We start from the raw sequence: 27,961 nt of genomic DNA, 5'->3' as shown, positions 1-27,961 counted from the left end.
GGAGGGCGGCACGCGCATTCCTGAGCTCAGCATGCTGCCGCTAATTGCTCCCTGCCAGAGGAGCCCTCCCGCGCGCATAGCTGTTTTGCACTGATCTGCGTCCTGTCAGGAGTTCAAGGCCGCGCTGGGCCGGAGCAGGCTGGAGCCGACCCTAGCGGGTTTAATCCCAGCCATGTAAGTACATGTCGGGGTAATCAGCTGGAACGGACACTTTCGCTGCTGCGGCACCTCGCAGCTCACGGTCCGGAGCCGTCATTACAACACCGCGTCCATATTACCGAGCCACGTCTGTCAGATCCCGTCTATTAGACATGCATCTCACTCCCACGATCAAGCGCGCGGCACCACCCCCTCATTCACAATCATTCCTGCTTTGTGGTCTCATATACGAAGCAAGAAAGACAAGCGCGGGAGCTCGGAGGCCCGCACAGAGGGAGACAGGCAGAAGGGGAAGGAGCAAGCGGAGGAGGGAGGGAGAAAAGCATGAGGTGCGCACGGCAGCCGCGAAAGTGAAAGTCCACATCAACAGCGTTTATCTTACGGGAGCGAGCAGCAGTGGGCACGATAATTGCAAACAGATGGCGCCGCGCCTCGCTCCCGCAAGGTAAACGCCATACATGCACGAGTACCAATAGGAAACAGTGCAAAACATGCACAAGTTTCAACAAAAGCCTGGAGCGATTCCAAGAGGTCACTGCATAGCAACGCTTGCGCGCTGCGTAGGCGAGACCTAAAAATGTGGATAAAAGCATTTTTTGTTTCAAAAAGGAAACATTGTCATAGTAATTCAAGGAACTGAAGGCGAATACTTTGTGTGTGTGCAAAAGTGCTTCTTGTGAAACTACAGTATGTTGTCACTCACAGTGAAAGTAGTCAATTGCTAAAGTGGCCGGACTCCTTTCCCCATGCAGCAGGAGGACAGAAGAAAATGTGAATGACACAACAAATGACCAATGTGAGAAGAGGGCTGGCTGAAAGCCCCATACACATAAATAAAATATGCATAGAATTATGGGTAAAATCAAAAGGCCTTGGTTAACGCTAGACCTAAAAATGGCATGGAATGCAGTTAAATAAGAAGTACATCTGAGGAAGTTGGGGGACAGGGAGGTCGTTTTGGTGGGACTATGTAAAGATTTGGCGACAATTTTTGCAGCTAACGATGATACATACACACTTTTCCAAATGGTTCAAAAATCAAATTTAAGATCAGTAACAACTCAACTCTACTTACCGTGGAGTGTAATAACCTGAGCTCGGGCATGTACCGATAACTTAAGCTGACCTGAAACAAGAAAAGACATCAACATGAATGTCAAAATATTTGATCACAGTGGTATGCGTTATAGAAATAATGTTTGCTAAATAAGAACAAAATGCCTTTATGAACGACAATGTGTGCGTACTCAATGTCAACGCATATTTCAAAACTACAACAAAGCAAATAAATTGTGAAACACGGTCGGTGTCATTCTGAGAGCAGTGGCAGGACCGGAGAGTAAAGGCATCCAAGGTAAAGGACACTTTTATTAACATACAGACAGCATTGTACATCAATTAAAAAGCAGGACTTATCTGATGTTAAAATTACCCGTCTATAAACATGAGAAAATTCCCCAATTAAGGTAAATAACCCAGATTCAGATAAATAACCGAATATTTCCAAAATATGGACACAGAAGGTCCGAAGCCGTTGCTCACAGTCACTTAAACCATCTAGAGTCCGAAATCTTGTTGAGAATGTCTGAATATTCAAAACCATATTTCCCCAATTGTGATTTTTTAATTCTACATAAAGCATTGAAATCCAATTTTTACCTAAAAAATGTTCACATGCATAAGAAGTAACTCATGTGCCTAGGTGTTAAACAATTTACAGATTTCAACTCTTGGATAAGTCTACATCGGGACCGGCGGTAAGATTTATGCTCCATTCTCCATTTTATTTTATTTTCAACAGGCTTCAATATTTAACAAAACCTACCTTTCCCATGAACCACCAGGAAATGTATCAGAAAAAATCTTCAACCATTCAGAACGCAAAATGTGCCATATAGGTAGACATCTTCATCCCTCTGAGCCCCCTTTCTTCGCCTACATGCGCTCTGGAACATAAAATGTAGCTGGCTTCGTTTCAGCGCCACCGATAAGCCTGCCAGAAACTGCAGGCTTATCGGCACTTTCAGTGTAGCCCATTATGTTGCAAGAGGCAGAAGGCACCTACATGGAGAAGGAATCGGTTTCCATCCTCCCCTTAGATGAGGAGTTCTGAGGTTGATGCCTCTATCCACCAAGCAGTGGCCTCTGCCATTGAGGCTCTTGAGAGACAGCTAATGCACTTAGCATACGTCTTTTCAGAAGCCCTAAATTTGAGCTTAGAGTAACCCTGCCTCCTAGGCCCCCTACAGCTGGTCGGGTGGTAAGGTAATCCACCGGCGCACCGGCCAGCTAAATGGAAAAACGAGTCAGGCGTCGATATAGGCACCTTTGCTAGACTCAATAAAGCCTTCCTATCACTCTCCTGCCCCACTCAGGTGTGATTGACTCCAAATTGACAATGAATCCCCAGTTAAGGGCTATAGTCTCGGCCTGTTATTTCCAACTCTAGAAAATTAGAAACACTGGTAATCTTTCTTTTGAAGCTTTAAAACAAGTCATCCTTACATTGATCATCTCTAGAGTGGATTATGCCAATTTACTCTACTTGGGCCTTCCTAAGGGCCTCGTCGGCAGGCTTCAATTAATTCAAAATCAGGCTCTTGTATCAACTACTCCGCAGGTGTCACATTACACCCCTGCTGCGGGAGTTGCACTGGCTACCAATTGAGCAATGCTCAGTCTTCAAGACCTGCTGCATTGTTTTTAAAATCCTTACAGGGTTGCAGCCTAGCCTTTGTTTCAGCCCGCTTCCACAAATATGCACCTGGTCAGGATCTAAGACCTTCCCATTTGAATCTTCTTTAAGACGATGACGTTGGTTATCTCCAGTTTCTCAGCACTTGCACCTCGCATGTGGAATACTCTACCATCCGATATCAGGTCTACTTGTTTTTCCAAATTTAGAAAACTCTTGAAGACTCAGCTCTTCAGGGTGGTTTATGAATGACCTGTTAGAGAGCATAACTGGGATATTGCTTCTGAAGCTCTAGCGCCAAGAGACCCAATGGTGGATGTGCCCTCTTTAAGTACTTAGTAACATACCATAACCCAACACCCTGGGAACTGGGAGGAAACCTGCAGAGTCAACAGGTGCTCATCCTGAGGGCACAGCCGCCCTGTCATACACACCAGACCGGTAACCATTCACATGTGGATTTGGAGCTTGCACTTCTACCTTCGACATGTTAGATCCAGAGGACTTCCTACACCCACGCTCCTCTGAATAGACCCCGGCAGAGAAGGGTGCTACCTATGTGGCCAACCACTTCTCTTTTTCCTGGAGGTTAAGGGTGAGGGTCCACCTCCGAGCAGAATACCCACACCCATCTTTGAAGGGCAAAGTCGCCCTGACCTCCTGAAATGGATGTTAGAATTACCATATTCCTGGGGAAGGACATTAGAACCCAAAGAAGGGCATCGACAGCTCCTGACAATCGTGTCAGGACAGGGCCCCTCACAAAAATCCTGGACATGACAGAGGAGGCCAAACATGCTCCCTCATTCCACAGGATGTCCTGTTGGGATGGACCCAGAGGGCTATCATTTTCTTTAGGAACGCAGACACCGCCCCATCTACTGAATGGCATTGGTCCCTCCTGATAAAGGTTGAACCCAGATGGAAAATCTCATGTCTCTGAAGCGGGTGCAGTAGCGCACAGGGACTTGTTTGGCAACCCGTTCAATAAACAGCATGGCAACTTTGTTTCCACATTCACATTTAGATAAGACGCAGGCCTTAATAAAGAGAATTTTCAACTGCAAGGTTTTCGCAGTAGCAGGATCAAACCAGGTTCTGCGGTTCTTTTTCCCTCCAGGCGCTTCCAGAAGTCTCGCAGAACCAGAAGCAACCCACAGGGGAAGTTCCATTGAATTAATTCAGGTGAGAGTTCTGACTTTTTTCCCCCCCAACAAGAGGTGATGGGTGCGGGGAGCAATTAGCACACTTCCTTCACAACTGAAGGGCTTTAACTTCAGACGCCTGTGTCCTGCAGAGGGTCCAGGTGTTCCAGAGTTCTACGGCACGCCATTCCAACCTCATTGATTGCGACCCCTCTCCTTCTCAGAAAACGGCACTATCTTCATAGATCAGGAGTGTGAGAAATTGGGTTACTGGTTGAGGGAGGTGAAGCCCTCCCTAAGCAACAACCACAATCATTGTCCGGGTGAGGCATAAGCAAACCTTAATTAAACTGTACTCAGCCCTCTAGTAGCTTGGCACAGACCAGTCAGGCTTAACTTACAGGCAATGTGTAAAGTACTTATGCAGCATCTCAAACGGTAATAAAGGGAAAACACAACAGAAGAAAAATCTCACACTCATTTGGAAACTTCGAGTGAATTTTAACAAATCAAGATCAAAACGTCAAAAATCAGCAAAACTGGAGATAAGCAATTTTAAAGATTTCAGTGAATATAGTACCAAAAAGGACAAAGCGCCAACCGAGGATATCTGATCGTGCTAGACCGGAAAAAAGACACAAGTAAAGCGTGTCTGCATTGGAGTGCGGACCAGCTGAACAAAAGTACCTTAAAACCTGGTGGGAAAGAGTTGCAGAGTGCCACATCAAGGATACACCATGCAGCCGAGGTGATTCAAGGTCCTGGTCAGAGATGTATCACGCAGCTTCTGTTCTGAGGAGCTGCAAGCAGGGCCATCTAACATCATTATAGGCCCCCAGGCAAAGCAGTGCACTGGGCCCTGCCCACAGAACCACTCACAAGAATAAAAATGTTTAACGGAAAATGTGTGTTAACTTCTGGTCGGCATTGGACCCCTATGCTTTTGGGGCCCCTGACAACTGCACAGCATGCCCATGAATTAAGACAGCACTGTCTGCAAAGCTGTGATGCGAGGTCCAGCGACGCCGAGGAGGCCGTCTACAAAGGGACTTGTGATGCATAGTCCTGCGTTGAGGACACGTCGTACACCGGCTGGTTCCGAAGCAGATACAGGACTTGTGATGCAGAGTCCTACGTCATTGCCAAGGCTGCAGTCAACAAGAGGCTTGCAATGTAAGGGTTTGCGTCGGGGATTCGTCATGCAGCGGCAGTTCTGATTGTGCTGCAATGCAAAGTCATTGCGTTGGTAAAGTCCATGCAGCAGAGCAATGCGTTGGTTCTGCTCAGGGTTGCACCCCATAGCAAAGGAAATTCATCGGTTCTGCTGGATCCACAGATGGGCTCACGCCCACTTCCAAGGATCCAGTCCTGGGATGGCACCACTTGGCAGGGCAGAGTCCAGGTGCTGGGTTCAAGGTTGCTGGAGCCTTCTGTCCCCGAGGCTCTAGGTAGGAGTCACTCTGGGGCCTGGGTTCAAAAGATGCAGGTCCAGTCCTTCTCACACTGGCAGCAGGTCAGCAGCCCTTCAGAGAAACCGTCCAGCATAGTGGCAGGCCTTTCGGCAGCAAAGCAGTCCTTCTTCCAGGCAGAGTCCATAGGTCCAGAAGTATACTGAAGAGGTGGGGTCTGTGGTCCATTATTTATACCTGGTGCCCACTTTGAAGTGGAGGAAGCTTTTCGTGGTATCCAACCCTTTGAGGTGTCAGACATCCCCCATCTTCCTTGTAATGGCCCCAGCTGGAATGGGGTCACACAAGACTAGTGGCAATCTCTTTGTAAGAATGCTTAGGCAGTGCCTTTGTGATGTGCAAGTGTCATAGGTGACAGCTCCTCTCCCTCGTTCAATCAAGAGTAGCACATCCTGCCAACACCTATTTTCCCTTTGTCTCACTGTCTGAGAGGAATACACAAAGTTCAACTGCCAGCTACACCAAGTCATGTGACCCAGGATCAGGCTGCGGGAAACAAATGGTTAGGAAAAAAATGCCAACTTTCGAAAAGTGTAACTGCAACAAATGATGGACGGAATGCTGAATGATTCAAACATTCTCCCCCAGTCAAGAGATCTGGGTTTAATCCATCATTCTTTTGCCCACTACGCCGCCCCAGTTTGGACCCAGCCATATGGAAATCATTCTTGACCCTGTGCCTCATGGGAACAGTCCAGACTGAACTGCCAAACCAGGTCCTTCCTGAGTGGTGCTCAGTGAACTAAAGAACGATGATGGATTCAACCCAGATCTGTGACTGGGGGGGTGAGTGTCTGAAAAGTTTCAGCACTCCGTCCATCATCTCCTTGTGTTAACTTTCAAAAAGTGGAATTTTCAGAATTGTGATAAAAAAAATAAAAAATCAAAAACAAATCAAACAAAAAAAAATCTACTTTTCCATTAAAGATGGCTTTTAATTACAATTCTTAAGCCCCCAAACTCGACTTGACTACCTGCTCCGAATTGTAAGTTACAGCTTATTAAATGCAATAAGTTACTCCAAAGATATCTTATGGGGAGAGGCAGGCCTTGCAGTATTAAAAACAAATGTAGGAGTTTTTCACTACGAGGACATGTAAAACTTAAAAGACCATGTCTTACCTTTTCAATACACAACGCCCTGCCCTCTGGGCAGTCCAGGGCCTACCTTAGGGGTGACACATGTATTAAAAAGGAAGGTTTATCTCAAATGGGTGGGCCTACTCTACACCTCCCCCACGGCTAGAGCTCGCACTGGCCACCATATCTCACGCGAGTACAGGATACACAGGTTTACACGGCATGGATGCCCTCTGTCCCCCCTGCTGTTTGTGCTCGCACTAGAACCTGTATCAATAGCCCTGAGACAGTCCGCTGAGCAACTAGGCATACCCATTGATGGCACTGCCCACCTCACCTCCATATATGCAGATGATATCCTCCTTTATCTTCGTGATTTGTCTGCTGAAGCCGGACCTCTCCCCACTATTTTTTTCCACTTTTGGAAAGATCTCAGGCCTTGTTATCAATCCGAGGAAATTGCATGCTTTTTACTTTCAAGATGGACCCCACACAGATTGAGTTACAATTTGGCACATATACTCTACCTGTAGCCCACGCCACATTTAAATACCTAGGAATACAGGTATATAGGTCACAGGCGGACCAACTGGAAGGCAACTTACTGAAGGCCATCACTGCCTTACGCTCGAGTGTGGCCTTTTGGATATCCCTACCCCTATCGGTGATGGGACAGATTGCCATCTCTAAGATGGTGGTGCTCCCCCAGCTATTATATTTTTTCGTGAACCTGCCCATAGTGGTCCCGCATTTAATATTCCGCACCCTGAACACTATCCTAGTGGAACTCATTTGGGGTACGAGCCGCAGGATAGTGAGCCTCCAGAAACTACAATTAGAATCCCACAAGGGAGACTTGGGGGTCCCCGACTTCAGGGCATACTACTATGCTTGTCAACTCCAGTGGCTGTCCTACAGGACAGCGGAGAGGAATCTACAAGAAATTGAATATACACCAAGGGATATTGACCGGGGCACGTTACATTCCCTGATCCTGCCTAAAGCCAAAATCCCCCCAGAAGGACCCTCACTGTTAAAGACCGCTTTACAATGTTGAAGGATAGCTCTGCTGTATACCTCAGGAGCAACCCCTTATTCGACCAATATACCATTACTAGGTATTCCCACCCCTAGGGGCAGGCTTACTAAGGTTAGAATACACGTCTGGACAGAGGCAGGTGTGGAGGATGTTGGAGCTTTCTTTGGCGATGGTAACCTCCTTGACCAGGACACCTTCGTGCAGATCACTGGAGCACCTGAACGTTTATATCTAGATCATGCAGTAGTATCATATTATATCAGGAAAACATGGGTGCCACAACGCACGGAACCTCCACAACATGTCTTGGTCCATCTACTATACTACATGGAGAAAGGAAGCCATCTAGTCAAATGGTTATACACTGGCATCAGGGCACATGCTGCAATCACACTCACAACTCTTAGAACAAAGTGGGCGGAGGACGCAGACATAGAACTCACCGACAAAGCTTGGGCGAGCATGCTTGAGCATCCCAAGAGGGTATCTCGTAATGTTAAACTGAAATTTATTCAAACAATGATCCTACTTTACCCCAAAGAGAGTACACCGTATGTTCCCAGAGGCCCAACACTGCTGCCCCCAATGCAAGGGAGAGGAGGCGGATTTTATTCATATGCTGTGGACCTGCCCGCGTATACAAGATTATAGGTATGGTATTCGACATTCCCTGGGAAAGGCTACACACAACAGTTGAGGACAGTATCCTAGAGTGCCTCATGGGTCTCTGTAGGCGCACTAAAGCCCAGAAAGTACAACAGCGATTCCTGGACCTTGCTCTTATACTAGCCGTTAAGGCCATCACTATGAGATGGAAATCCCCTAGATATCCGTTATGGTCTATTTAGCAGGAAGATATGGTACAATGGGGCAGTGATGAAAGTGCGGCAAGTAGAAGAGAAGAGGCAACTGGGTTGCGGAAACAGCCTCTCTCTATGGAGTGGGACATCATGTTAGAAGACTTTAATCAGCTAGATCTAATACCTACACAAGGCAATCCCACGCAATAATCCAATGTCACACCTTACGAATACGGGGCTAGACCCTTACAGACGCCAGACTACATACCAACGAATACAAGCAGAGTAGGATCAGTAGTGCTATATTAATAACCCTAATAGGCAACTGTATGTATCTGAAATGGCAGACCAGGAGGGTGGGGGGTGGGCAGGGAGAAGTTATCAACGTTAAAGTTAGGTTAAATATAAACTTGCTTGGTATTATCGAACTCTGTGCCATATTGCTTTACATGTATACAAACGATCCCTTCCTGTCCGCAAAAGCGGACATCGGACAAACCACATCTGTAACTGAACTGTAGAATATGACAGAAAATGTATTATGCATAAGTTGGAAAATCAACAAAAGAAAATGCCAGATGTATCAATAATGTCACTATATTATGCAGCCATGGTTCTCAATAAAATATGTTAAAAAATAAATAAAAAAGAAGGTTTAGGCCTGGCAAAACGTTTATTTTGACTAATCGAAATGGCAGTTTAAAAACTGCACGTACAGGCTGCAATGACAGGCATGAGACATGTCTGAAGGGCTACTTAAGTGGGTGGCACAATCTGTGCTGCAGGCCTACTAGTAGCATTTATATTTCAGGCCCTGGGTACATGTAGTACCACTTTACTATGTACTTACAAGTAAATTAAATGTGCCAATTAGGTGTAAGCCAATTCTACCATGTTTATATGAGTGAGGACACGCACTTTAGCACTGGTTAGCAGTGATAAAATGCATAGAGTCCTAAAAGAAGTGCACTTCAGTGCGAAAGGTGGTAAGAAACTACTTTACATTTCCAATATTTTTTTTCTTTTCGTTCGTTATACTTTTTTGTATTCATTGTCTGTTTAAACTATGTATTCAGGTTCCAATAATTCAAACAAAATAGCATATTTTCTATGCGCCAATAAGAATCACATTTTCCTGTGACATGCATTACAGCTAATGGTGGATTTTATACCGGTTTTAAGTACACTTGCCTGCTTGAAAGGACCCATACTGTTCTATTAAAACTGTATGGAATTGTTATTTTTTTAATCAAATTAAAACTACTAAAAACGAAACATATGATGCCAGGTTTACGCGTCCATTTTTTCTTTTATTTTTATGGCATATCTTTGCAATAAAAAAAAATCTCCCACCATTCCTATTGCCGATGCGTGTTATTCATGTGTTAAGAATAAGTATACCAGAAGTTTTAGAATTTTTTTTAACTTTTCATCTGGTTAATTTGATGGTATATTCACAAGAGGACTAATCTGTTGAATGCATTTTTTTTTTAATCAAACAAAAAGTGTAATGTTGAAGCTGCAGAAAGTAAGGTGCTCCTCATGGCATGGTTTACCTTCTGCTCCTGTCACTTTTTGCCACCTTCGAGGCCATGGGTTGCAAATGCAGTGTTAGAGGTCGCAAGGGACAAGCAAGGGTTGCACCTGTGACCCATGGCAACCCCCTACATGACGTGTGCGACCGATGGTGGTCCGGGTGGCTGCATAGATCAAAAAAGATAGTCTCTGTGGAGATGTGGTTGCAGGTCACCGATGTCTTCAGGACAGGAATCACTGATTTTTGGGGTAACCTGCCTGTGCCAAAATCATAAACTTATTTTTTCCTTTCCATGAAACCCCCTTTATTCTGTTAAGTGTTACCACTGGGTTTTTGTTTTAGCAGGGGAAAGCATATTGTGTTTTAAAAGTAGGCATAAGGGTCCAATTGGCATACTCTATTACAAGCCCCAGTCAGTTGCACGAAAGACTTCCCTTGCTACCCACAGCTCCCGCAACATGAGTTGGGGTAAGGCAAACGTGACGTCTCGATAGAGCTTCAGCTCTTCCAATTAATCGCAACCAAGGAGGGGGGGCTGAGAAAAAACTAAACTCTAAACATTAAATTTTACAATGGATTATTTGCTGGTTTGAAATTTACAGCAACTAGAAAGGGTTGAAGGTTGATCTTTGGATCAATAACATGTGTTAACTTTCTTTAGAGACATCCTACATAGAACATAGCTGGTTACACCGCAACAGCGGGAAAACTAAAGTAGTTTTTATTGCGCCAAGGCAAGATTGTAAAATTAGGACATTAGAGCGACACCTCTGTACCTTTTTTCTGAGACAGTAGACCCTCAAGCCAGAGTAAAAAGAACCTTCACTTTCTTCTGTAATACCTGCATAATGAGTCCCCACATGGACTTCCTCCTGAAAACTGTTATAACCCACTCGGCTCTCCCTTGCGCCACAAGCTACGACAGTCTCATTCGGCACCCAGAGACGTCATGCTATAACGTGTGCTATTAAAATACTCTATCTAGCTACTCATCTTGTCGGTCTTTGTTTATGGGCTGCTGGTTATGAACTCCTCTTGATTTATTTAAACTAGGAGAGCGTCTCACACTAAAACGTGCACTAAGCCGTGTCCCCTAGAAGCTTGAACAATTGTCTCTAACGCATGTATGGATGTGTCTTTTTTACTGCACATTGCTGTGGTTTCCACACTCTTCTGTACTGCCATGGCTTTTATTGGGCCATGGAAAGCGAGTGGTTACTGGACAGTATACGTGGTGTACAATATCTTTTATCACTGGCCTCAAGGCCACAGGGGCTGGTGTTTCCAAGAATAATTTAGGAAAGTAGTCAAGGCCATCTCATGACGACACATGTAGATGTGGAGACCATACAAGAGTATGGCACTGCTTGCATGGAAGAAACCCAATGTCCAGTCACAGCTATCATCTTTACAAACAATAGATTGATATTAAACAAGTAAATAAAGTATGCCGGTTGATATCAGGCAACCCAAAGACAAGCAGAAAGCTCAACGCACATTTTGGAGTGGAGATATGAACACAAAATGTTTTACAGTTATTAACTTGTAAAAGAATAGGTGCCGGGCCTAAAGTTTTGCTCAGAATCCCCTTGCCTGCTCTACTGAATGTAATTGTGTCAAATACCAACACTGCGTAGACTTCATTCCATGTAATTCCTCTTTAATCCACCACTGGGCACTCTATGCGTCTTTATCTCATTCCTCCAAGTTCCTGCTTTCTTGCTTTGTGACCGTTTTCCATCTTTCTCTTCCTCCTAATTTATCACTAGTGTGTTTTTCCCTATCTTGCTCTAGGTCACAAAGCCAAATGAGGAAAAATAAGCGCCAGCCCCCCAAAAATGAGCTCTGGTGGGACACACCAGCAACCACAGACTCAAATTAAGCACTGGGTTAACAGCAAATGGAGGTGTTAACCTTGAGAACCACAAAAATACGAAAGTAATATTAACTTTAGCATTGACCAAAATCCACGAGGGTCTTCTACAGTTGGGTTTTCTGTCCTCAGGTGGACACTTCGAAATGTACCAGTGAATGCTCCGGTAATGGGTTACTACAATGTCCTGCGCCTCTCGGTTCAAGCTGGGAACGTCAGAGGCAGCGCTATGACCGAGGTGCCCAGATCCCAACAACCCACCATACAAGTGAAGTGGATCACATTCCAAAGTTTTTTTTGTTGTTTTTTTAAGAGGTGCTTTTGCTTGATGCACAATAAAGTAGACAGTGTCTTTTAGTTTTTGGATGCCTGGTGAGTAGGGTCACTCAGGATTTGGTGACTGCTACAAAGGAGGGGAACTGGATACAGTTCCAGGAAACCAATCTTAGTCCATAACTGACCAGCGGTCAATTTTCCAGGGGCTCACTGGTGGTTTAAGATGGCTGAGTACCTGCAGGGGCCTTACATTTGGCACCCAAAGATGGTAGACTTGTATATATTTAACTGCTGTTTGCTGCTGGAAGTTTATGGGGGTGCCCACAATACCAGCTCTATCACTGAACCTGCCTGGAACTGGGGAGCCAGCACTGATTAACTGTAAAGGTTCACCAAACATTCATTAAAGGCTAGATATTTCTGAAACCAACCACCAAGATGTGATATTGTTCTGGAATCAAGGCTACCTACCAACTACAGCCACAATAATTCACTTGAAGAATCTAGGAAGGAAGGGGTGCATGGGCACCCATAAATGTAGGCAGGTCAAGGGCAGTGCAGGTTCACCAACATAGTGTCAACCCCCTCATGCGTCAGAAACAGCAGTTTTTCAGTTCGGGCAATGCCAATTTAGCCAAGATCCTCATGGGTCATGGGCCGGTTCTTTTCCTTCAGCCATTCTCCACGAAAACAAGAGCCAGCTGGAACTTTTGCCTCTCCTTCACAACTAAGCAACTCTACTTTTCGGAGGCAGTCCTACAAGCAGTTCTGCAGTTTTTCATCCAGGCAGAGCACAGCAGAAGAGATTCTCCAAAGTCATACACTTGATACTAGTCTTGAGAGATATCTGCCAGCTGGTGCTTCAGACCTTCAGAAGCCCAGGTAAGTGCATCTTGCAAATTTGAGAAGGCCAGAATATCATCTGAAATGTGGTGTACTAGCCGTACAACTGGGAAAAGGAGAAGGTGAGCTAACTTTAAAAATCATTTTCAACCAACCAAGGCCTGGGTCAGATTCCTAACATCTCACTACAAAGGGACGGTGCAGCTCCAAACAGACAGCCGGATGTACATTGGAGAGATCCTGCCGAGGTTTTGTCCTATTGTCTGAAAGATCCTAGAAAGCCACAGATGGCAACAGGAATGTGCGATTGGGCAGGTACAGAGTCCGACATAAGAGAAAATAGGCTGTGACTATGTAAATCTACGGACAGGGCTGACAAGACAGCCAAAACGGTTTGGTCACCTCTACTGGAATCGCATATGGTGTTAATATGGACGCCCCAAATTCCGAGATAAGCGCCTGGGACCCTACCTATGTCCCTACCCTGGGAAAGCCACAGGTGGGTTGTCACATCCATTTGGCTGAAAAGAACCTGAAGGGCAGCTTCCATCCTGAGCAGCTTTTAGGCAACTTGCATTTTGAGCAGCTTTTACTGTGTCCTTCCAGATGACCATTTACAGATCATGGACTCCACGAAGGGGCATACAAACACACCATACCCCACAATATACACTTAAGGGTTCTGCAGAGATTTTACACTAGGGAGCAAACCGGTCATGTCCCAGTGACACAGATCTAAAGGCCTGTGCCCAAGACTACTGGTTAAACCCCCACCAACTAACAGTATCCCCATAGTCTGGTGAGGAAACATCAGTCACCCTCCACTATGGGTTGGATGCAAACGTGGAGTTAATCCATGTCAACTGCTGTCTAACACTATCCTGGTGGAGAGGTAAAAAATTGTGGAGGTCCCTTAATAGAGTGAAAGATGGATTCACAGGGTGTCGGGCCGACAAGACAGGAGGTTGACCAGATCAAGACAAAAAAAAAAAACTGCAAGGATAACAACTTTAACAACGGGCCGTATTTTCTCCTTAGATTTTTTTAAGCCTTGCAAATTTCCCATTTTATTATATACTGTACTCTTAATGAACTAACATTTGGATTGTTTGAACAGCCTGTCTTTTCATTTGCACCTCCACTTTTCTGGAGACCTATGCTGCTGCCCCGATACAGGAGACAGCTGGTACCACACTGACTAGGGATGCAGGACCCTGAATGGTGGAATTACTCCGTTTTTAATACCAGAATGTTTCACAACAGTAAATATGCTGCCCTCTTCCCGGTCTTACTATTATCACGGTCAGAAATGTCAGATTACATCATTTAAAGCCGATCACTGTGAAGCAACATAGCGTTTTAGTTTAGTGCCGAATGCGGAGTACATTTTTAGACAGAGTTGCCAGATCACTCACGCCTGCAATTAACACAGTTTCCACTCCCAGGTTATTATTTCACAAACTAATGCATTCTGGGAGCAGCCTGTATTTTCAATAGAACTAACAAAACCATGACGATAATCTGCAAAAGGAGAGTTTAGGGATACCAGCGTGGCTCCTGCAGACACACAGCACACTCAGGTTTGAGTTGTGTGCGAATCACGAGCAGGATTTCTTTTCTACCACACATCACATGAGTTTTTAAGTCTGTTTTTTGACAATGCAGTTGTTGAACTGACCTATGGCTCACATACATATTCAACTGGGCTCTGGGTCCAACCTTTTCAACCACTGACTTCCTTTTATCAGCCTGTTTCAGCTATTGTCTTCACACTCTCCATAGTGGAATGTTTATCTCTCGCCCAATGCTATTGGCTGTTTGAGAGTATCCTTCCACCTCCACTCGAGTGCTCCCATTGAGCTGCAGGAGAGTCTAAATTTGCAGCAGTAGCCCTTTCTCGTCCGCTCCTGGAGGCTCCTTCTGTGTGAACGTGTGCACATGAAATCCATGCGTTTTGGCTTTGTCAATGGTGGGTTTTCTTCTATGTTGTGTACCCGCCACGTCATTAAAATGGTTCTAGCGCTGAAACGCCTCGTTTCACTTGAGCCCGATTCAAAAATAGGGGCGTTAACAATCCACCTGTTGGTATTACAGATTCCAGCGTTCATTCAACCGAAGCAGAAACAAAGAAGGTGGGAGGGAGCTGCCCGTTTGCCTGTTACAGGAGCTGAACACTTGTGCACAAAGAAACGCCCACCTACATATATCTATTTCCACGAACACTGGATATATTTAGGTTCCATGAATCATAACAAGAACAGACATACAGACTAGCCGATGTGGGAGAGGTCTTTCTGTTACCTCAGTAAAGACCACTGCCACAAGGGCTATGTTCCGTAATAAATGCAAAAAGAACAATCGATGTACAGAATGCAGAACAATGTCATACATTCACCCCAGTACTGAGATCGGGGCCTAAATCCATCGTTTTTTTGCTTACCATGCCATTCCAGTTTCCATATGTCGCCCTAAGTGGGAAGGGTATGCCCAGACGTGGGTCCCGTGCTCACTACACCACTGGATTCAAGCTAGCCTGGCTGATGAAGGGTGATGCCCTGAAACTGGTCCCAGGATGCTTGTTTCCCGTCCAGGGAGGACCTGACGTGGCAGTTCGGGCTGGACTGTTCCCACAAGGAACAGGGTCAAGACTGATTTGCGCATGGATGGGTCCAAATTGGGGTGGTGTGCTGAGCAAAAGAATGATGGATTTAACCCAGATCCTTGTGACTGGGGGTGAATGTTTGCATTGTCCAGCATTACGTCCATCAATTGTTTCTTTTGCATATGTTCTGTAATATTCATATCTGCTACCACAAGGTTGACGTAATTATATTACGGTTATTGCCTTTGTTAATGTCCCGTTATACCCCTGTGGTGTTCATTCCCATTCATCTCTTTTTTAGGTCGAAGCCTACCAGACAGCGTCTGGTTTGCTAAAGACATCTTGGGGACATTCAGAAAGCTGACCTAGGAATGCATTCCGCACGTTGTTCACCATTGGCTTTGTGGTTCGCAATTCACATTTCCTGGGTTTCTATTTGCTGGCTTTAGGCTGCCCAGCTTGAGTTCGTGCCACCCCTTACTGTATTCTTCTACCAACACAGCCCTTTGAATCTTGTCCTCATCTGGTCACCTTTGCAAAGACAGAGGTCAAATTTCAAGCTATGTCTTCCAAGGGAGCTTGGCGTTTACTTTTCTTTGTTCGTGTGCAGTAAAACCTTATTTTGGTGCAAATGTAATGGTCATTTCAATTGAAAATTTGCGGTTTGTAGTGGCAGTCCGCTACCACACCATGCATACTCCACTCTAAGTCACTCCACTCTATGCATTTCCACTTTATGCCATGCCACTCCACTCTACGTCCCTACACTAGGAAACTTTATAACGTGCCACTTGACTCCACGCCACTGCAATCTACACAACTCACTCCACTCTACCACAACCCACACACAATCACCTCCACTCCTATCTACCCCACTTCACTCCAATTTCCCCACCCAACTCCACCAGAATCTACCCCACTCTACAAGGATTCAATCTACCCCACTCCACTACAATCCACACCACTCCATATTACCTCACTTCACTCCAATCTACTCCACCTAACTCAATCAAACCTACTGCACTTCAATCTACCCCCCCCCTCCACCCCAGTATACCGCACTACACTCAAATCTACCCCACTGCACTATTTCACCCCATTTACCCCACCCCACTTTAGCCCACCCTTCCCCAATCTATCCCACTCCACTCTGTCCCAGTTTACCCACACCGATCCACCCAATTTACCCACTCCGATCCACCCAATTTACCCACTCCGATCCACTCAATTTACCCACTCCGATCCACCCAATTTACCCACTCCGATCCACCCCACCCAACTCTAACCCACCCCATCCCACTCCTATCTACTGCACCCCACTCCAACCTACCCCACCCCACTCAGATGCTCCCCATCCCATTCTACCATGATCTACCTCACTCCATAATACCCAAATTCACTCCAATTCTATCTACTCCGCCCCAATCTACCCCTCACCACTCCAATCTACTCCACTCTAACCCACCCCCACTCCGATCTACCCCAATCTATCCCAATCTAAACCAATCCAATCTACCCCACTCCACCCCAGTTCAATCTACCTCATGCCAAACAACCCCAATCTGCCCCACTCCACCCCACTACCCCGCTCCACTTCAATATATCCCACTCCACTCTATTTCAATCTACCCTACTCCACCCCAATCTACACCAATTTAATTTTCCCACTCTAATCTACCACGATAATCTACCCCAATCCACCACACTCCATTCTACCCCACTCTACACCAATCTACTGCACTCCACTCTAGCCCAATCTAGCCCATTCCACTCTACCCCAATCTAGCCCATCAGACACCACTCCATGCCATTAACTATTGGCCATGCTGAACAGTAGCCACACTGGTGTACATAATGGCTAAAACAGATTGCCAAAGCAAAAAGCTCTTGCATAGGTGAGACCTATTGGCTTTGCCAGTGCTTCTACTTTGCTTCATCTTATGTCTGTGCACACAAGTTCCCTCGTGCACTGTATTCAGAATGTTGGGTTTTGGTGACTGCCATTCTGTGTAGAACGCGCTAAGGGCGACATTAAATTTGTGGTGCTCTTACTGTGGCCTCCTATCACTGCTACATGTTTGGTATGTATGGAGGGATGTGAGAACAGGGGGTACAAAACAGACACACAGAGGCAATGGGACAGGGTTGAAGGACCAGGGTAGCAAACAGAAGGAAGGAGGGTTACTTAAGGTTACTTAAGGCGCCGCCTTTGTGGCAGGGGGCTACAAAGGTATGAGATGCTGCCTGAAGAGGTGGGACTTTGTTTACTTATGGAAGTGGAAGAGGGAAAGAGCTTGCTGGATCTAGATGGAGAGAGAGGGAGACAAAACGGGAACCACAATGGTCTTCAATACCCTCTCCTGGGGCTGGAAGGGTTAAAAAGCTTCTAATGCCCTCTCATAGGTGGAAAGGTGTATTAGGGCATAAACTGCTCTTTATCAGAACTACCAAGCGGTCCAGGTCATGTGCCACGCCCTCAGTCCTGGCATTTTAGCCACCAACAGTTGTGGTGGGACATAGGCAATAATTGTAATGGGGCAAGCAAAACCATAGGAAGCAGAATGAACAGTGCAGTGATCCAAACAAGACAAACAGGAGTGGTGCTCTCCTTGGAAGCTTAGGTAAGAGTGCTGTCCCTTCTTGGGGTGAAGCAGAGAATGAATTAAACCATCTTCGTGAGTGGCAGTAATGTGAGGACTTGCACTGCTCTCTAATAGAAGGGGTAGGGTTCGACAGATGCTTTTCTGTCTCAGGGAAGGGGATAGAGCGAAGCGCTTACCACTGCTCTCTCATCGGTGGGGCAAAGTGGCCAAGGAAGCAAATGTCAAGTGTGATACCTTCAGGTACCTGCCCATTAAACCAAGATAACTTTGCATTCTGGGACTTGAAGTTGAAACCTTCCAAAAACAAATCCTAGCATATCAAAGTGTTGCTAGTGCTGTCTGAAAGAGAAAACCAGGACAACATAAATCTTGGAGGTATGCATGAGAGTAAAAGCAGAACAACTGCCACTACTCCCACCTGACACGAGTCCAGGAAGAGCCCCTTTTCATTAAACCTGGCATTATATAACAGGTAGTGTGAAGAGTTTGTGGGGGCATGTAGCTGTAGGACTTGAGCACCCACTGGTCTCCATCGGCCAACTACCGGTGGCACTAAAGCCAAGTGCCTAGAAGACATCTGATTTCACAGCAGAGCCTACACAAGAAGCTGGCAGCTGGTGGAGCAGTTCCCTTTTAGTGCTGCACAGATCACTGACATCACTAGTCTGTGACAGCTCTACATAAAGTAGATGAAATACAAGTATGATTTGCTTTAAGATCCAGCTGAGAAGCGTGCACCTTCCAGGATGTGCACCCTCGGTGTGGACTTTGTATCAAACGAGAGAAAGCCCAGGAGGCGATGCACCTAATGTACAGGTGGGTGTATTGCAAGTGCTATTAATTCTAGCCCTGCGCACTCAAGCTATGATCCAACGCTTCTAATCAAGGTCTAAAGCAAGGTATGATTTTAACTCAATGCATTTGTGTAAACCTTAAACTCCAGGATTATTAGTTTGTACCCACACACCAGCACCATCTGTGACACCATACGGACATTTCCCAACATTTTACCCTTTTGAAAACGTCTACATGAACATTGCTGAGTGAAAAGCACCTGTTATTCAAGTGGCAACATGTCTACTTGCCCTTCATCACGTGATATTCAAGCTGTAGAAACAAACACAAGAGCACGCGGGTCTCTGCGTGGCACTCACCGGAGGTCGTGAGGTAAAACGAGCGGTCCAGGGCGCCGGAGGATTTGGCACACAGTGAAACACGGTGCACGTTGTTGCGTTCCATAGCGGTGCTCCTCTCGAGCAGAGTGTGCTCCCCGGCTGTGCTCCCCTCTAGGCGGATATGCTCCACAGCTGTGCTCCTCTCGAGGCGGCTGTGCTTCACAGTTGTGCTCCTCTTGAGGCGGCTATGCTCCAGCATGGCTGTGCTCCTCCCGAGCAGGCTGTGCTCTATTGTGGACGTGCTCCTCCCGAGCAGGCTGTGCTCAAAGTTTTGGCTGTCCTCTGTGCGCGTGCTGCCGCGCAGGAGGCTGCGTGCAGAAAAGTGCCTGTGCTCCATGAGGCTGTATTCCAAGGTTCGTCTGTGCTCATCCGGAAAACAGGAGGGCAGTGTACCTCTGAGGAGGCGCCATGAAGAGGATGGGCACTGCGTCAATGAGGGGGTGCTATGAAGAGGACGGGCTTCCTTGCACTTCTGAGGAGGCGCTGTTCAGGACCCGCTGCAGGTCCCAGGGACGCCGTGCTCTGGTGGCTGGCTGCTCTCCCCCATCCAGTGCTGGAAGTTGCTCGCTATGCCTGGTGGCTGTAACCCGAGGCCAGTGTTTCCCTTCAGTAACCTAAGCAGCCGTTGGGTCCGCAGGCCCTGTCAGCGGGGAGGGCCCAGCTGCTCTGACAGGAGCCGGATAGCCGCCATTTATTTGAATAAGAAGAGACAGCCGCCGCTCCCATTGGACGGATTACGTTTGAATAGGATCTTTGTGTACCTTGACCCAAACAATACATTTCGTGGCTTCAAATAATGTCTAAGAGAATAGAGTTTTTTTTAAAAAAAACAAGATATGCAACCTTGAAAGTCTGTAATGTAGAACTGTTTACTCAGTTGTGTTTAAGTGCTATTTACAAAATACTAACCCAGTTAATGTTTATCATGGGGCATCCGCCGCCGAGGGGGAAGTCGCAGGAGAGTGTGGGAGGAATCCCGCTGCTTCTGACAGCTGCGCGCGTTTGCATATTAAAAAGGTGCAGCTCGGCTCGAGCCCCGGACACAATGCGCGCGCCCCCTCCCTAACCCTGCCAGGAATCACCAGCTCTAGCCGACACTTCCACCCCCTCACTAAGCACTTTCAGGGTGATTGCTTTCTATGACATGTCTAGCAGAGTTCACGTTTCCCTCATGCCGAGGCTTATTTGAAACTTTGAAAAGGCCCGAATACTTTGGCAACATATTTGCTAACAAGTAAGACGGCTCACTAAGAAAACTCGGGCTTACGTCACAGACTCGAATTCCCGTAGGGCACACTCTGCCTGTCATACTGATGAGGTACACTAAACCATTACCTCTAGGCGGGGTGTTAACACTTGTTGTGGGCTGAAAGGCCAAAATTAACACCGATCCCATATAATTATGCAACCTGTTGTAATACATCTAGAACAACGTACTACCAGCAGTACATTATTTTATTACACATCACCAAGGAATTATGTGAGTTAAAAAATACACAACTAAAGGTTCGAGTGTTTCATACAGTCCGCAGACGTAAAACCGAACTTTGACTTAGAATATCCACAAAATGCTCGACAGGTGTAACTTAATATGTTATCAAATTAAAATACCTCTTTCCTCTTTCAGTATAAAAGGGGTGCTTAGAAGATGGCGAAATGTTGTGGTAATTATAAAGCATGTCTTTTTGTTTTTTGGAAAGAACAAATATTTGCAAATGAACAGTTCCCTTGCAGGTTAGGATGTTTGAGCGCATTATGCTATTACAAGTGGAGCAAATGGCAGGAAGTGACACCGTACTTTTAATTTGGTTCACACATAAAACAAGTGCTTCCGTTTTCGGGGACTCCTAGCTGTGCTACTTAATTTAAGCATCAACCCTCAACACCACAGCTGAACAGAAAAAAAGCTTTCACCTGACACCATAGCCTCCAACAGACCGGAAGTTCACCGGCCTAACTCTATAGAATGTTAACGGATGTTGTGAGAACCCTCCCAATAAACCCACCGGTCAGGCCCATTGAGTGGTACTAACCACCATCAATCATCATGTTATCCACGCGATTGGCTCGTGTATCTAGGACGTGAGGCAGGGGTCAACAGAGGTGCCCAGCAGCGGTACACAGTCATGGCGTGCTAAACACGTTCTCGGTCTATCTAGCTCTGGCCTCATTGCTCTTGGACAACCGAAAGATCTGATTCTGACTGCAAAGGAACAGGGGGCACATTCAGTAATGACCTGCTTGCCCCACCGACAACCTTCTGACAGAGACCACTAGCTACCAGCAAACAACGAGCCAAAGAGGTAATTCACGAGATCGACTTTTCTGCGAAGCCTCACCGGATCTCAAACAACCTGAATCAACACTTCAGTGGGAGGAAGAAGTGAAACTAACAAGCACTGGCAAAGCCAGGAGATCTGGCTTTTTTGTTAACAGAAGTGTTTAATAATAGCCGGACTACTGCGTGTGATGCCCTACTCTCCCGCTCATCTACAAAGAAAATCCAATAGTAAAGCAATACAGAAGCTGGGAGTAGGGCACCTAGAGTGGCTTAACTTGGGTGATCCCAATCTCAAATTTACTGCGGCATATGCTAAAACATCAGTGAACTTCCTTGACATAACAATACAAAACAGGGAAGGAACATTGGCAGTAGAACTTTATACAAAACCGACCGATAAAAACACATTACTCCGCTATCAGAGTTTTCACCCACAATCCCAGAGAGATAATATACCGTTTGGACAGTTCCTACGGTTACGTAGGAACTGTTCAGACATTGGGTATTTTTACAAACATTCTGATTTTTTGAAAAACAAATTACTCGATAGAGGATAGCCTAGGAAACTCATCAAACGGTCCTTCAAGCGGGCCAGGTTTTATAACCGTGAAAGTATGTTGAATTCAGACCCGTCTACAATACAGGAAAAGAAAGATACTACCAACACTAAAAATAAATTAGTGTTTGTTAGTCAATTTTCTAATGTTAGCAATAGGCTTAAAAATGTAATCAACTCCAATTGGAGTATTCTAAATGATGATGATGACATAAAACTTCCCAAACCTCTGTTCGCCTTCAAGCGAAATGATAATATTCGTAGGAATATTGTCCACACGTACAGGGATAATATCCCTATGAGACAAAGCACTCTAGGTGGTGACAGAGCGTTAGGTAATAACAAATGTAGCCATTGCTCAATTTGTAATAATTGTATTGTGGCAAAGTCATTAACCTATAATGGCTATACTATTGAATCAAGGAGCCTAAACAACTGTAGGAGCCACAATGTTGTTTATGTCTTACGCTGCCCTTGTGGACCAGCGTATATAGGTGAAACTGGACGTGAACTAAGGGTCAGACTTTTGGAGCATAGGTCGGCCTTAAAGACAGGCAAACTTAATGCCCCATTGGTTGACCACTATAAAAAGATGAAGCATGGCCATACTGAATTTGAATGGTTTATAGTTGAGAAAATAACCCTGAATAACAGAGTCGTTGTCGGCAGTACAGTAACCTGGCATTTCGCTTTATTGTCTTCATAGAGACTAGTCCCATGAAACAATCCCTGCTTCCGCCGCTGTGCCCACCACAATGTTTTAGCCATGTTGTACAGTAGCACGGCTGCTGTGGAGGATGGCTAAAAATGTATTTAAAAAAAATTGCTAGCAGGAGGAGGGCGGAGGGAACATGGAGGGCGGATGAGGAGCAAGGATTAAGCATTATGACGCAGTCAGCGGTGTCTGCATCATAGCACTTTTTTATGGCAGGTGGGTGCTCAATGCAGAGGAGGCCAGGGTCAAGACTGATTTGCATATGGCTAGGTCTAAACTGGGGTGGCATGGTGAGCAAAAGAACAATGGATTTAACCCAAATCTATTGACTGGGGGTGAATGTTTGATTTGCTCTGCATTCCGTCCATCATCTGTGTGTCTTTTGCTTTCTCGCCCTAAGTGAGCCGGGTATGCCCATACGTGGGTCCCAGGCTCACTGTGCCACTGGATTCAAGCTAGTCTGGCTGATGAGGGGTGATGCCCAGAAACCGGTCCCAGGATGCTTGTTTCTGGTCTAGGGAGGACCTGGCTTGGCAGTTCGGGATGGACTATAGCCATGATGCCAGGGTCAAGTCTGATTTGCATATAGCTAGGTCTAAACTGGGGTGGCATGGTGAGCAAAAGAACAATGGATTTAACCCAGATCTATTGACTGGGGGTGAATGTTTGATTTGCTCTGCATTCCCTCCATCATCTGAGTGTCTTTTGCACCACAATGTTTTAGCCATGTTGTGCAGTAGCTCGGCTGCTGAGAAGGATGGCTAAAAATGTATTAAAAAAAACTGCTAGCAGGAGGAGGGCGGAGGGAACACGGAGGGCGGGTGAGGAGCGGGGGTTAAGCGTTATGACGCAGCCAGTGGTGTCTGCGTTATAGCACTTTTTAATGTTATGTTATTAGATTTATAAAGTGCATAGCTGCCCCAGCAACGGAGCATCCCAGCACCAAACCCAGAATAACACTGCAGGGTGGAGCAAGCAAGAGGCAAAGACTAGACTGGGAAGAGCCAGGTTTTTATGGCCCTTCTGGAAGCTGCATGTTTCTGGATACTTCTGATGGTCACAGGTAGGGAGTTCCAGATGCAGATGGGATGATGGGTAACAAAGAAGAGGTGATTGGGAGGGCGGGTGGGGGGCAAGGCAACATGGGCAGTGCAAGGGTGGGGGTAAGGCAACACCGAGGGGGAGGTGGCAAAGGCAACACAGACAGCAGAAGTCCCTTCTGCCAAAGCCAACATAGACAGTGGGAGGATCAAGGAGAGTATACAAAGGAGCCAGCTGAAAACAATGCACATAGAGGTCTTAAACAAAAAAAAGTGGCGCCTAAAAAAGCGAGTAGTGAAGGGACAAAGTAATGCGTCCATGTTTCATGGGAGGGATAAATACATAAAAAGAAGGAAGCCTACAGAAGCTGACCAATAAGAAGCCAGTAAATGAGAGCGACAATGAAGCCAAACTATGGTAAGTAATGGGGGGGATTTAAGCCTTCAGTATAGAAAAGAAAATATCTTGCAAACAACAGCACATGAGCTGTGTTAGACGAAATCTAAAACACACTAAATCTAATGTTTTAGGGGGGTGACCTAAACACACACACTGTATTCTTATTGTACTTTTTAACTTTTGAAAAATGATGACGTGTATCGAAAGGCTAACGTTTTCTGTAGTCAAACCTAAAAAACAAGGCATGTGTTCTTTTCAGCAAACATTAAGCTACAAGAGGATAACCCTGTATTCCTCAGAGCCTGGATATCATTTAGTATACAGAGACAATTGGTTCTGGTGGAGCCAAGGAAATGTTGTATCAACAGTTGCTTAGATAACTGTAAACATAAAAGTATGACTCTTTCAAGTTAGAACATAAAATGACAAAACACACATGGGTCTGTTTACCATTTTTTGGTATATTCAAACAATTTTGAATTAGAATCACATAGAATATTCATGGAGGCTGCTCCGTAAGTGCAAATTGAAAGTGTTTGTGCAGTGCATCAAGTGAAAAAAATATGTCTCAGTATGTGCAAACAAGAAACCAAGCAGACTTCACAGGTTCAGTACAGCAAACTACTATAGTAAGCCTGTCTGAAATAATCAAGTCTCAATTTCCAAAAGCAGAAGTTTCTAACTTCTCTGCTGTACACCAGACTTTGTATTAAGTACAGGCAATCTAAATCAACTGTCGATATTTTGACCATCAGAGGTTGAGGTGACTATGAAACATCCTTATGGGTCTTCATCAGGACTGGGAACAAAGCAACATGGAGTAGCCTTTGACCACTTATTTACCAAATCGTAATGGACATATCATAAGGTGCCCAGGAAACAGTTTAGGTCTCAGATAGACAGCTCGGTTGCTCGTTGAAAAGAGAGTTCGCTGTAGAGAGTGACTCCTTTAGTTTTTCTTCTAATAAATTGCATACAGGTTGCCATTGCAGGCTGTGTGACATGGTGCAAACTATGTGTGAAAACACGACATGGCACACTCACTGTGTGCCATGCCAATTCACTGCATATAATGTATGTAAGTCACCCCTACAGCAGGCCTTGTAGCCTTAAGGCAGGGTGCATTATATTACTTGTAAAGATATATGTGCATGAGCAGAAATGCCCCTGTGCCATCTATTTAAAAAAATAGATGGTACAAGTGAGCAGGGAAGTCATCTTAACTATATGTACTGGACACTGGTCATTAAGAGCTCCTAGCTACATGATGGCTTTACTGAAACCTATGGTGTTTGGTATCAAACATCTTATATTTATAAATCTGTACTGTTACCAGTACTATATTTATTATGACATGCACCCAGAGAGCACCTTAGTGAAAAACCTACCAGTATCTAGTGTGCTGGCTGACTGGTATCGTCCAGCATGCCACCACAGACAAGTTTCTGACCCCCTGCAGGTGGGAGACCGCCATCTCGGAGGGCAGGAACAATGCCTGCTCAGGAGTAAGGTGTTCATATCTCCTCCAGCAGGATGTCTCGTGATTTAGCATATCAAGGCCCCTGCCGCCTTTAATATGCAACCCCGGTATCCCCCAGATCTGGGAGATGCCACCCCCTGCCCCAAGGCCCACTTGGCACCAGAACAAGTGGGAAATGAGCTATGCAAGTAGGCGTGCCGCACCACCGGGCTAGTCGGGGGGTGTAGTGACCCCAGGGGTAAGTAGCCCATTGGCTACTACCCTTCACTCCCATAAACGCCCCAAAATGTAGTATTTAGGTGGCCCCCTGACACCAGGAACTCAGATTTGTCTGCCAGAAAGAAGGAGGTCAAAGAAGAGCCGAAAACATGAGAACTGTGTACAGCACCTACCTAGCACAAAACCTTGCCTGGCTGCTGCTCTTCCGACAATCACAGACTCATCCAGCAGCGGAACAGCCTTCCCAAACCCTTGGAGGTCTGCCCAGCACTTAATGGACCCAGAAACATCTCCCTTGAAGTGGAGAAGCCACTTCCCTGCACCAGCGGGCACAGACTGCATCTGCCCAGTACAGCGTTCTGTCGGCCCCCGGGCCCAACAAGGAAGTAGCACCCCAAAAAGAAGTCTTTGTTGCTCCAGGAGGTCAGATCCTTCTCCCTGCTAAGTTTGGAGAATCCAGGACCCGCCCAGCACCAATACCTGAGGTACCGGAGCCAATTGCAAGCACCAAGGCTGGTTTGTGTCCAGTCAGAACAACACCGCCGCCAAAACTTACCTACACATCGAGGGACATCGAGGGAGGCCAGCTCCAGACTGAGTGGCCCTGCTGTGTTCCTTTTCCCTTCTGCAGGTACACCAAAAACCGTAAGAGACTAACTCACTGACTCGCAGGACAAAAGACCAGCAGCAGCTTCTCCGCTATGGCGGAGCAGCGGTCCCCACCCTCCACCCCACCCCCGCCATCCGCCTCAAAACAGCAGGAAAGGGAAAATAAAATATTAAACACGTATTATCGTTTTATTCTTCCTTTCATGCTGAGTCTCTGGGGGCGGGGCCATGTGGATGTCAGGCTGCAGGAGGAGTGGCAAGTGCACTGTGATTAGTGTCCATGACAGTGGGCAGGACTTCTCAGGCCGGCAAAACCGTCATGCACACTGAAGCAGTCTCCAACCTGAGCTGCGCTGCCGGGTTGGAGACAGCAGGCACAAGCTTCTAGTATTACTCGGAGCGCAAATCCAGAGTGCTAAGGTCAATCCTGACGCTGCTCTCATGCCGCTAACGGTATGAAAGCAGCGTCAGGATTGGCCGCAATGGATTCTGGGAGCTTGTGCCTGCAGAGGAGAAGAGCAGAAAAGAGCGGGTCGTCCGGCTGCAGGAAAGTTTTTTTTTTATTTGGTAATTTGTCATCAGTTGTCCCCCGACCCCTCCCCTCTTCGACAACACCAGTCGCTTCTGCAAAATAGCTCTGCACTCGAGCTACCCAGTGCTCAAGTACATAGACTGTGTCTCTATGGTCCGGAGACTCTCAAGAGCCACATTGGACAGATGCCATTTTCTCCTGTAAAACTTGATAACGTCTAAAGTACTTATCTGATTCTGATAATGTTGGAGTCGAAAATAATACAAAAATCTATGTTATTTTTCTAAATCGGGCTCGAGTTTCTTCTTGATTGTACAACAAATGCTTAACACCACAGTGTGATAAGCCTAAACTGCTCACCCACACTACCACAAAGAGAACATCTGGGATTATTAATATAAGGCCTGTAAGCCAACAAGGGTAGTCTGAACTTTATACATAATGTACCTCATTATGGTGCACTACATAAAAAAACAGCTTCCTACAAAAACATGAAACATTTCAGATGCTCATAAAAAGGGCTTGTGCCAGGCAGTCTTCCTCAGATGTGAAACTAAGAATCGGAGATATAGGATTGGAATATGTGCTCCTTTCCTCCACCAAACTGAAGATTATCAGGGACAATGAAAGTTGCCTCTTCACAGTCCTCTAGGAAGTGTGGGACTGAGGAAAAACATATGCACTGGGTCCATATAAACCACATCCTCCCACACAAAGACGAGTGCAACACCAGGCAATAGACCAACATGCCAAAAAACACAATGAGAAAGGAGCGGGCAGCGGAGGCGGTGTCATGCCTCTGGCACAGGAATACATCAAAGAGCTCCAAGGAC

At 46.0% G+C, this 27,961-nt stretch overlaps 1 protein-coding gene across 4 annotated transcripts in view; it reads right to left on the bottom strand.

Moving 5' to 3' along the window:
• RGS3 (regulator of G protein signaling 3) overlaps positions 1-27,961 on the bottom strand; it is an 834,919-nt gene that overhangs the window by 637,606 nt on the left and 169,352 nt on the right. For 3 of the 4 annotated variants that reach the window (XM_085609985.1, XM_085609988.1, XM_085609990.1), the window contains one exon: positions 1,235-1,285. In XM_085609985.1, the coding sequence (XP_085466111.1) occupies positions 1,235-1,285 (51 nt within the window). Of the gene's footprint in view, positions 1-1,234; positions 1,286-19,275; positions 20,008-27,961 lie in introns of those variants that run through there. The other variant, XM_085609983.1, reaches the window with a different exon arrangement.

This window comes from Triturus cristatus, chromosome 1_2 (assembly GCF_964204655.1).
Source record: "Triturus cristatus chromosome 1_2, aTriCri1.1, whole genome shotgun sequence".
Lineage (NCBI taxonomy): Eukaryota > Metazoa > Chordata > Amphibia > Caudata > Salamandridae > Triturus > Triturus cristatus.
Note: the sequence above shows the minus strand (reverse complement) of the source record. Positions and strands in the feature narration are given on the sequence as shown.